At 33.7% G+C, this 12762-nt stretch overlaps 1 protein-coding gene across 2 annotated transcripts in view; it reads left to right on the top strand.

The window, feature by feature from the left end:
- Window positions 1-12762, top strand: part of EPHA3 (EPH receptor A3) — a 359545-nt gene that overhangs the window by 299695 nt on the left and 47088 nt on the right. For both annotated transcript variants that reach the window (XM_021689408.2, XM_021689410.1), the window contains exons 11-12: window positions 111-296; window positions 11606-11667. In XM_021689408.2, the coding sequence (XP_021545083.1) occupies window positions 111-296; window positions 11606-11667 (248 nt within the window). The remainder of the gene's footprint in view (window positions 1-110; window positions 297-11605; window positions 11668-12762) is intronic.

A 12762-nucleotide genomic window follows, 5' to 3' on the forward strand; every position in this document is an offset into this window, starting at 1 on the left:
AAGGTGTAAATATTTTGAATGGGATTATTGAGAGGAAACAGTTGCTCTCTACTGATACCTTTTTATTATATAATTCCTTACCTTTTGTTGTTGTTCTGTTCTTCCAACAGGTGAATTTGGAGAAGTGTGCAGTGGTCGCTTAAAACTTCCTTCAAAAAAAGAGATTTCAGTGGCCATCAAAACCCTGAAAGTGGGCTACACAGAAAAGCAGAGGAGAGACTTCCTGGGAGAAGCAAGCATTATGGGACAATTTGACCATCCCAACATCATTCGACTGGAGGGAGTTGTTACTAAAAGTAAGTCAAGTCAAAAGACAGACTTTTGCCTGTGTTGAGCAGAGGTTATTTAAACCCAAACTCAGTCATTAAAGAATTTTGATTCTTTTTATAGCTGTCAGTCCTAACAGAAAGACTAGTTTGGGATTAACCTGTCTTTCTTTGACAGAAAAGCAAAGATATTTAAGTAGTAGTATATTGAAAGTGTTATTCTAGATCTTTAAAGATTGGAAAAAAATTAGGAGCTGAAAAAATTGGACTGTATTAAGACACACTGATGAAAAGATAGTTAAGAAGTGAATTGTGGAGAAGTCTCTGTTACGTAAAGTAGCAAGGAAAAACAATGACTCAATTTTGACAGGAATTGCTGGGAACTCCCAGCTAGCTGCCTTTTCTTTTACTGTTCACCAGTTTCAGTTAAACTTCCAAATCTTTACCCTCCTGGCTTTAGGAAAATTATGGGAGTTTGGGGACTGCTTCTGAGCTGTAAAGATTGGGATCACATTAGACCCAAGGCCTTTTCCTGGTTCTCTGTGGATTTCAAATAATTCTAATCTAGAGTCCCAGATGCATTTTTGACTGGTCTGGGGAAACCCTGGCTCACAGCCCACAATAGAGATCTGAGCTTATTTCCATGATAATTTCTCCAGCCAGACTCAAAAGGAATCCCGTGAGGCAGATATGTGATTTTTGGCTCCAGTACCAATGAAAACCTCTTGAGAATGTTGTAGGATTTTTTTTTTTCTTCAAGATTTTGGAGCACAGGATGAAGAATAAGCTAAATTGGCAGCAAACTACTTAGAGCGAAAGACAACATATGGCAGGAAATTTGGCATCCTTTAGGGGATAATTCATTGGCACCACATTTACATATTCTATGGTTACCAACAGACATTACACATTATATTTTTCACAACGATATTTTTCTTTAACATTACACGGAGCACTTTCCAAATGGCACTAATACCTATTCTCATCTTAGTGTGACTAAAAAGGCAGTTCCTTTCTCACAGAGCATGGTATAATTGAAATGTATTTTGATTTCCTTTGGATTTTTCTTATATAATAAATGGGATTCAGAACTGAGTAATGTAGCGGCGCCTGGGTGGCTCAATGGTTAAGCGTCTGCCTTCGGCTCAGGGTTCTGGGATCGAGCCCCACATCGGGCTCTCTGCTCGGCGGGAAGCCTGATCTCCCTCTCCCACTCCGCCTGCTTGTGTCCACTCTCTGGCTGTCTCTCTCTCTGTCAAATAAATAAAATCTTAAAAAAAAAAAAGAACTGAGTAATGTAGAATTAAACCATAACTGTAAGCCCATATTAAGTATGGTAAAAAGCACTTTTTCCTTTGTACTCCTAAGTATTAGGCCATACTAGTAGTAACTCTGAAATATTTTCTGAAGAACATTTTTTAACTTTTTAAATTAATAAAAAAAACTGTAGTAGTAGTAAGGATTGGGAAAATGTTCAAATCCTTTGTTCCTTCAGGGCAAGAGCATACTACTTGATGCCATAATTCTTAATTTTATGTCTCACTGGTGTTTTAATAATCGATTAGCCATTTATTCTCCTTTATATCGTCCTCACCAAGTGGTTGTCCTTCAGTTCTTGAGCCCGCCCTTGGGGAGGAAACTTATTTGTACTTGTATAGCCATTTTTATTTTAACTCAATTTTCATAAGTTTTTTTTTTATAAGGTTTTCTTTATGAGTTGACTATTGTGTGCCAGACGTTGTACTATGGATGTCATTTCATTATTACCACTACCCTGTGAATTAGATACAATAATTCCATTTGCATTTGAACAAAAGATAACTATAAAGAGCAAGCAGCCTGTCTAACTAGAAAGTTCTGGAGATAGCATTGGAAATTTGGTCTGTTGGTTTCACCTCTTGTCCCCAACAATGGACAAAAATGAGTTTCTAATATTCATTTTGTATTCTACTTATTCTTTTATATCTTGATTTTTTAAAAAAAGATTTCCCTAATAATTTGATCATAGCAAGGAATCCCTCAAGCTTCAAAAATTTTCTGGAAAGAATTAATAACCCTTAATACCTAAAACAAAATGTGAACTCTCATAAAGGGAAGAATCCATGTTATTTTTAAGCAGTGATGAAAATAGAAACTGGATCATACTAGGTTCTTAATTTACCAATGTTAAGGAATTAAAAAAATTGATTGATTGAATGGACAAAAGAGCAATATCTTCTACCTATAGGTCTTTCTTTGGTGTTGGCTCATTAAATTGAATGCATGCTTCAAGGAAGTGCAATTGTGTAACTGCGTGCATCAGTCAGGGAGTGATGGAAAACATCATTATATTTTAGCATGGGCAGAATTATCACCTAACTTCTCCAACACCTACACCTAATAAAAAATGACGAAAGTGACTATCAAGATAAATATTAGATTTAAATTTAATTTTGTTTATTGATAGGCTCTTATGAATCATGGAACACTACATCAAAAACTAATGATGTAATGTATGGTGATTAACATAACAAAATAAAAAATGTAAAAAAAAAGAAAATTGATTTTTTGGTTTCCAATGTTAATAAATTATTGAAAATAACCTGTTTTTTGTGCTAGCTGTTACCTATAAATTCATTCACTGAATGATGAGCAACATTAAACCATAATTATTATGGCAGGTTTTCTTTAAATATTAAAATGAAATAATCAAATATGAATTATGGTCAGCTGGAAAAGAAATCCATAAAGCAATACCCAAGACCAAACTGCAGAAAAAGAATGCATTAAGGAAAAAAAATGCTTTAAAAATCATAGGTATTATACATTAAATTCCTTATTCAAGTCTGATTTTTGTAACATTCTAATGTGGATTACAACTGCCTTATTCTTAGGGTGAAAGTTCTAAATTTGATAAATCTCCCTGGTCAAATAAGCATGTAAAAGGCTGCCAAATCTGACTATATAGATCCCAGTCATCTCTTATAGTGCAAACATAATAGAGTAGCAGACCTAGATTAGATTTTGAACTCTTTTAGTAGCATATTTAAAAGCTCTAAGTCTGGTACCCTATAACATCTGAGAGGAAATAGAAATGCCTTAAAATGAAGTTAATATGTTGCATTGAACATATAAATAAGGCAATTTTGTCACCAGAAGTTATGCATCCACTCCTATTATTTTCTTTGTTTCCTGAGAATATATGACTGCTAAAACAATCTAATTGCAAAGTTCAGAAACACACACAGCAACACCCAAGAGTGATGCATAGCTTATAATTTAATGAACAAAATTGTGTTTAAAGAAGAAAACCAATTATATCAGTATCCAGATTAAGAATTAGAGGGCCAGAGTTCAAGTTTTTACTCAACTCAACTGGTTGTGAGACCTCTGGCAAATCAAACCACTCACAGACTCAGTTTCTTCACTTGTAATTCAGAATAGCAGTTCTACTTCACTATTTCTAGATACTTTAAAGATCAAATAAGATTATATAGGAATACATTGTTAAGTGAAATAGAGTTGTGAAAATCTAAATTACCACTTCTGTTAAGTTTGAGAATTTATCAGTTAATCTTGGCTGTATAGAAAAAAAAATTCTTGAAAGCAATTCTTTTTTTTTTTGCCCATTAATAATTCTTTTTAATATTGCTATTAATTATATGCTTGAAACACTACGTCTGTTATAAGGTATCATTTTCAAGTCATTTAGAGAAAGCCCTCTATTCAATCATTATATTTCCATTTATTTGAATTGAACCATAAACAATTTTAATGATACGTTTTGAGCTTGATGGTCTTAAACAAGAGAAGGTGAAAGAGTCTCTGATCTTCAAAGTAGCAGAAAGCTGGGGGCATAGTCTCTGCCCAGAACTTGGTACTAACATGTGTTACCAATTTTAGTTGAAGTTCAAAAAGATGGAACTTGTTTTTAGCAAATGTTTGATATTTCTGCCATCACACCATTAGTCAAATGATGTTCATACTCCAAGAAGACCCCCATTGACCACTTTTTACCTAGTGAAATAGAAGGAATTATATAAGACTGATGTGGTTTTGTTGGTATTTGGGGAGGAATTATTTTCTGAAAATTAAAAAAAAATAATAATGTAGTGTAATTGTAACTTTGCATCATTAAGGAATATAGTGAGCAGAACATTAGGATAATTTCTCATGATTAAAATATTTCTATAATGGTGTGAGCATCCACTTTACAGCAAAGGCTTTGTCATTTATTCGCACCTTTCTATCTCCTGCACATATGATAAAAAATATTGCTGAAATAAAATGTCATTCTGTGGTGACTATGCCAAATTCTTGCTATGTCCTGTTTGCTTCTCTCTGAAAGTTTTCTTCTGCACTTCTAATTCCCTGTAATATTCAAAATAGACAATATGTATGTTATATGTATTTTATTAATAATTTATAGAAATAGTTTGTTAGAATAAACTCTGATGACACAAGTTCTCATGCATTCATGCCTAATTTGAGAAAGGAATTGAGAACATCTCTATCCAAGTGTCTACAACAATGAAATTAGGGAAGTCTTTCAAATATATTGGAGAAAAAAATAAGATAGAGAATGCTATTTTTACACATTTAAGAATTTTCCTTATTTCTTCAACATTGTCCATTTATATTTCTTGGTTGAATTGGCCACATTTGAATTACAAAAAAAATGTGTTGTTGTGTATTTTCCCCATTTAGATAGGATGGGTTTATGATATTTTTGAAAGGTTAAATGCAACTTAACAACATTTGTTAGAGCATGACTTACATGTGCCCAAAGACCAATTTTAAAGAGTGCTAGTTTAAATATACAATAACTCGGGACACCTGGGTGGCTCAGTCATTAAGCATCTGCCTTTGGCTCAGGTCATGATCCCAAGGTCCTGAGATCGAGCCCCACATCGAGCCTTACATCGGGCTCCCTGCTCTGCGGGAAGCTTCTCCCTCTCCCACTCCCCCTGCTTGTGTTCCCTCTCTCGCTGTGTCTCTCTCTGTCAAATAAATAAATAAAATCTTTAAAAAAAAATAAAAAAATAATATACAATAACTCTCCTAAAAGAAAAACTATAATTATATACTTGCTTAATAACTGTCTGTATAATTCTAATCATACACAAATTCTTGCAGAAAGTGAGAAAAAGAAACATCCCTAACTCGTGAGGCTGAGGATATCTTGATACCAAATCATACAAGAATATTTTCAGAGGGGAGAAAAACTGTAATGCATGAACAAAAATTCAGTAACACTGGAATAATTATAAAGCCATAGCTAATAATTTTATCAAAAATGATACTATATAATGCTCAAGTTTAGTTTATTCCAAGAATGCAAAGTTGGTTTACTATTTAATCATTCTAAAAATTCACAACATTGATAGATAGAAAAGAAAAAGTCAATCTCGATAAAGAAAATAAACATTTTACTTTAAAATTTTTTCTTAGCACATCCTACATAGAAAATGTATATGTCTGATAAATGTATGTAAAAACAACAAAACAAAACAAAACCCTACAAAATCATATTCAGTAGTAAAACATGAAAAGCATTTATCTTAAAGTAGAAATGAGAATCCTGCTACCATCAACTCAATTCATTATTATACATAAGGTCTTAATTTTTGCAGTTAGACAAGAAAATAAATAAAAGGTAGAAAACTTGAAAAGGGAAAAAAAACCTAAGCTGTCTTTGTAAAATCAAACTGAGCACATTCAGATTACTGTATTTATTAATTGTTATTGCACTTATTATACAAATCAGTTTCGAATAGAATAAGGGAGAGTAGAAATATCATTCCTGACTTCTTTTTAAAATATAGTTGATATACAATGATATATTAATTTTAAGTGGATGGTATATTATTGACTGTAAAGCCTATGCTGTATTTTTCATCTGTTCCTGTTTTTAAAAGGATTAAATTTTGTTTCAAATTAAGCACAAATAAATTTAAAAAATGTAAAGTCAGCTGAATGTAAAGCATTCAGTGTATTAAGATTGATGGAGTATGGTTGGTAAGGAAGACTTGGATAATGTGTTTCTTTTGAAGAGAGAGATTATCCTTAGGCACCCTGAAATGATAGACACATGATCAATTTTAACTGGCACTCTGCTAGGTGCTGGTTTTAGAACTACATACAACATGGAGTTGGCCCCTGCCCTCATTAATTCATAGACCAGTGGGTGTAATAGGGTCATTTTTTTTAAAAGATTTTTTTAAATTTTATTTTATTATGTTATGTTAGTCACCATACATTACATCATTAGTTTTTTTTTACCTTCTTGAAAAATTTATCTAATCAAATAAAAGGAAGTACATACAAATAAAGACACTTTATATAAGCAATTGTCCAAACGAATTAGATTGTTTCCAAAAAAATTCTATCTGCTAATGGAATTTACTGATGCCGAAGATTCTTAATTTTATTTTATTATGTTACATTAATCACCATACATTACATCATTAGTTTTTGATGTGGTGTTCCATGATTCATTGTTTGCATATAACACCCAGTGCTCCATGCAGAACGTGCCCTCTTTAATACCCATCACCAGGCTTGCCCATCCCCCCACCCCCCTCCCCTCTAGAACCCTCAGTTTGTTTCTCACAGTCCACAGTCTCTGGTGGTTATTTATTTGAGAGAGAGCTGGCAGAGGGGCAGAGGAGCAGGGAGAGGGACAAGCAGACTCCACACTGAGCAGGGAGCCCTGCATGGTTCTATCTCACGACCCTGAGATCATGACTCGAGCAGAAATGAAGAGTCCGATGCTTAACCAAGTGAGCTGCCCAAGCATCCTAATAGGGGTCATTCTTAAAATAAAGTCTTGATTAAAATGGAATTTGGAGAAGATTGTCCTGTATTTTTATATGATTTAATGGTAAACCACAGAAAAATAATTTAGCTCATCAGAATATTCCTATCAGTCAGTTAGGTATAGTACATGAAAATCTAAAACCAAAACATTTTCTTTCCAATCAAAGATGATTCTAGCATTTCTTTCTGTGAATCATGAAGCATATTTGTCAATTACCTTTTTTCAATTTTCTTCCTGCTGTGTATGCTTTTTTGCTTCTACCCTGATTCTGGTTACATGATATTAATAATGAATGCTGGCTGCTAAGGTCAAAGATTTTGATTTTATAAACCACACTCATGTATTAGAGTGTGTTTTAATCCTTTGGAAATGAGACATAGAGTGTGTGAAATACAATTACTGGTAATAGGAATTAATAGCATTTCTTTTGAAAATGAATTAAATTTCAATAATTTTTTTAAAGATTTATTGATTTATTTGAGAGAGAGAGAGCACAGGCACCAGTGGGGGGGAGGGGCTGAAGGAGAGGGTGAGAATCTTAAGCAGACTCCACTCTGAGTCTGGAGACCTACATGGGGCTTGATCCCAGGACTCTGAGATCATGACCTGAGCAGAAATTGAGTCAGTCGGGTAACCAACTGAGCCACCCAGGTGCCCCTAGATATTTTTTTTAATTTTTTTAAAGTAATCTCTATATCCAATGTGGGGCTCGAACTTACAACCCCAAGATCGAGATTTGCATGCTCTACTGACTAAGCGAGCCAGGCACCCCAATAATTTTTAATATTTTAATCATTAATAAATACTTTTTATGTTTGAATGAAAATATTTCAATCTAAAGCCAACATTTATTTGATAACTGCAAGAAAAATCTCTATGTATGGCTATATATTTATTACATTTTCCTGCCCTTCTCTTTATAGAAAATGTGATTAGGAAGGCTGTGGTGAAATACATAATATTGAACCTGGAATTCTTATATATTCTGAATCACAACCCTTGTGTCATCAAACAGTGGTTCAAAGATTAATAATATATCTGAACCACTGGGGATAGTTGGGGAAATGAAGTGATTGTAACAGACTGATTCGCTTCCCTTAACCCTTTAGTTATGAAAGATCATAATTTTATTTATGCTCATGAATCAGCTTAGGAACAAAAGCAAAATTCCACTGCGCATTTTGTTTGCTCATTTTTGTTGGAGTTTCATTTCAGCCAGTCATCCAACAATAATTTTATTGAGTTTAGTACAGATAGTCAGATGTATTTTAGGATTTCTGAGGGCAGCAAATGATATAGGCCCTTGAAAAAGCTGAGAATGTCACTTCTAAATCAAAATACATATGAGAGAGCATGCAATCTTGATAGAAACACATTGCATCCATGGGCAGATGAACTGATATTTTATAAATAATTTCCAGCTACATTTAATACATGTTAGAACTAGTTCTCACCACTATTGCAGAGAGTTTCTTTTCCTTTAACCCTATTTATTTTAATCAAAAGCACAAGGAAGCTAAGGTAGAATAGAAACTTAGACGCTAAAAAAATAAAACTTAAAAATTAAGGCTTTCCAAGGTAGAATATTTGTGATTCTGTTTATTCTTTGTCTGTACTTTTGGGTTTGCTGAATCTTTGAACTTAATGTAAAGCATATTTTCAGACTTGCCCATCTTAACTGATGTGTTTACAAATACCTAAATTTTAGAGCTAAATGTAACCTGATCTGATTTCTGAATGGTCATGGGACTTTGGCTTAATTGACTGGTTTGATTTTTCAGCTACTTTTATTTCCCTTGCCAAACATTCCACTAGACAGGCTAACAAGAAACTAAATGGTCATAAGGCTGGGAGCCAGAAGGAAACGAGTGATAAGCAAAGGTCTGGGTAGTACAAAAACTCGGTAACTGGCCACTGTAATTGAGAGTTGGCTGTGTGAGGCAGAATACATGTGACTACACTTAATGGATGCATTGGATTTTGCTAGCCTATTATTCTTCATAGAATGGTATTAAGGCAGAACATAGAAAATTATAGTGATTTATAGAGAACATGCATATGAAGGATTTCATTCGTTCATTCATTCATTCGTTTGTTCACTCATCCCTTCTTTTAATTTCAGATCAGTCTCTGGGACCAGTTTTTAGGCATTGGATTGATCAGTTCAGGAGAGATAGAAGTTTTCAGGGAAATGTTGATTCTTCCCTTTCTTGCTGAATATTGTTAAATCAAAGCTTAATTAGAATTTTGAAGAAGCAACTTCTAGAGGCTTAAGCTTTTGGCTAAATGACTTTTTAGACATTACCAGATTAACTAGATATATATGATGTGTTACCCAAAATATATAACTAAATCAGTACCTTATTGGAAAATAGATTGGTATATCGATTGTTACATATATAAAAATTATCTGAAAATTATAGAATTCAAATAATTTTTCTTACCTTTTAATAAATAAGACCTATAGCTTGGGATACATACAAATACTAAATATAGCAAGTATAACCTTCATAGTATCAAGCCATATAATTTGTAACGAGTGTGAATTAAGAGTTTTTACCTATGAAAGGAAAAAGCAAGCAAAGAAAGCTATTTTCTTTTTTTTTTTTTTTAGTTTTATTTATCTGTTTGAGAGAGAGAGAGTGTGCACAAACTTGGGGGGGGCAGGGGGCAGAGGGAGAGGGAGAAGCAGGCTCCCTGTTCAGCAGGGAGACCTACATGGGCCTCGATCCCAGGACCGTGAGATCATGACCTGAGCCAAAGGCAGACGCTTAACTGACTGAGCCACCGAGGCACCCCAGAAAGCTATTTTCTATCATCAGAATGTCAAACAAACCTTCATGATATAGAAGGAACATATGAGGAAAACTTAAATGTGTGCTACAATGAGGGGTGCATCGATGTTTTTTTAAAAAGCCATTTGAACAAGGTCTTTCAGCAGTGCTCAGTCAAGACTGGATTCAGGTCCTCTGGACATGGAAGACAAGTGATTTTCCTTCTGTTTGTGACATGATGGAATTATATTTAAAACAATAGTATAGCAGAAATAAAGGAAGAGAATTATAGTGTAGTAATAGTGTAGGTTTTAAAATCAGAGACAGCTGTGTTGGGGATCTGCTGGAGAACTAACTAATTGTGTGACCTCAGCAGGTTTCTTAAATCTACAATGCTTTCAGTTGAGGACATCATAAAATGGGAATAATACATATTACTAAAGCACAACATGATGTAAAGATGAAGTAGTGTAATGTATGTATGTAATATACACGTATAAATATATAATGTTACATAATTATATTATGCAAAAAATTTACTCGTGTTTTCTGTATATCAAAAATATCCATTTTCCATATTTCTTTTTCTTTTTGAATTGTTCATTTTGCATTACTTATTTTCCAAGTTGTTATCATAATGTATATAGAGTTATATTTTCAACTTTGCTCACATGTAACAATTATCTGTAATTATCAAGTAACAATTAAACTGTAACAATTATCTAAAATGCTACAGACTTCAGAGTTGTCATTTCAATTCAGAATAATCCATGGAATTGACACCCAAAAATTGCCTGAATCATTACATAGTTGAACATTTATTCTATTTGTAAATATATGTATCAGCATACTCAACACTCTCGTATCTAATGCTTTTTCATATTTTAAATGTTTCCCTCAGTATAAATTTCCAAAAGTAACAGCATAGTGGATTCAGTTTGCTGCTCTTGGCTTTATTATTTATTAGCTATATGACATTGAGTAAGTTAATTACCTTCTACATAACTCAGCTTTCTCATGTGTAAAACGGAAGTGATAATAACAAGTTATCATATATAGAATAATTAAACCAGCATCTTGCACATAGCAAGTGCTATATAAATAAAGTTAAATGCTCATTAAACGGTTTAATGGTATTTAAGGCCACATATTTCTAAAATGGTTATTATAAGTTACTGCCAACAGCTATTTTAATTTTATTTTCCTTTTAAACATGGATTTTATATTTCTAATGTGTTAATTGAATACAGATTTTTAAGAGTTATAATTATTAGTCTTGTTTTATGAAATTCACAAATAGGATCATGAAGATGGGGACTTTGATTTACTTGCTCTCACTAACCAGCATAAAAAGGAACACCTAGTACATAGCTCTATAAATATCTGTAGAAAGTATGAATGATTGTGGAAATCCTGGCTCTATCTTGGGCTGGAAGGCAGAAATACCTGATTTTGTAGATCAGCTAGGATGCAATTAAAGGGAAGAAAGGGGGCATATTTTATGTTCACAGAAAGCCATTCCAAATAAGCCAATTTGGATACTATAGGTTGTAGGCCCTTGTTCTGCAAACCAATCTTCTTCAATTTTTTTTTTGGTTTTATTTTCTATTGAATTTTTTTGAAACATTGCAAAATTGGGGAGACAGGGAAAGTTTTACATTTTTTAATTCATCACTGTATCAAAGTGTATTGTATGTATTCATGATATGATATTTGTTGAACTCTGCTGATGATCATGTTTAATTTATTCTTTACCCTATATCCAGGTAAACCAGTTATGATTGTCACAGAATACATGGAGAATGGTTCCTTGGACAGTTTCTTACGTGTAAGTAGAAGATTTTATATATATTCATATATCTCTTATCCCTATCTATATCTCTTATCCCTCTACCTATACATATATATGCATAAATATGGAATGAATTGCTAAAAATGTTAGAGGCAACTGCTAATATTTTGCCAGCAATTAGATAACAAAGTTTAAAGTAAAACTGAAATTTGGAGGGGGGGTACTAAATAGTAAGAGGAAGACTAAAATTGCATCTTTATCTTGCAGCATCCAAAGTTAATGGTTTATATTTTTTTATTTTATTATGTTATGTTAATCACCATATATTACATCACTAGTTTTTGATGTAGTGTTTCATGATTCATTGTTTGCGTATAACAACCAGTGCTCTGTTCAGTACATGCCCTCTTTAATACCCATCATCAGGCTAACCCATCCCCCCATCCCCCTCCCCTCTAGAACCCTCAGTTTTTTTCTCAGAGTCCATAGTCTCTCATGGTTCGTCTCCTCCTCCGATTTCCCCCCCTTCATTTTTCCCTTCCTGCTATCTTCTTTTTTTTTTTTTTTTAACATATAATGTATTATTTGTTTCAGAGGTACAGGTCTATGATTCAACAGTCTTACAAAGTTAATGGTTTATATTTTTTTTATTCTTATGTTAATCCCCATACATTACATCATTAGTTTTAGATGAAGTGTTCCATGATTCATTGTTTGTGCATAACACCCAGTGCTCCATGCAGAATGTGCCCTCCTCAATACCCACCACCAGGCTAACCCATCCTCCCACACCCCTCCCCTCTAGAACCCTCAGTTTGTTTTTCAGAGTCCATCGTCTCTCATGGTTCGTCTACCCCTCCGATTTCCCCCGCTTCATTCTTCCCCTCCCGCTACCTTCTTCTTCTTCTTTTTTTTTTTCTTAACATATATTGCATTATTTGTTTCAGAGGTACAGATCTGAGATTCAACAGTCTTGCACAATTCACAGCGCTTACCAGAGCACATACCCTCCCCAGTGTCTATCACCCAGTCACCCCATCCCTCCCACCCCACCCCCCACTCCAGCAATTGGTTTATATTTTTAAAACAAATTTGTGCAATCTTCAGTCTTTTTATACTGCCAAGATTCAC

The sequence above is a fragment of the Neomonachus schauinslandi genome, chromosome 1, assembly GCF_002201575.2.
Source record: "Neomonachus schauinslandi chromosome 1, ASM220157v2, whole genome shotgun sequence".
NCBI classification, from domain to species: Eukaryota; Metazoa; Chordata; class Mammalia; order Carnivora; family Phocidae; genus Neomonachus; species Neomonachus schauinslandi.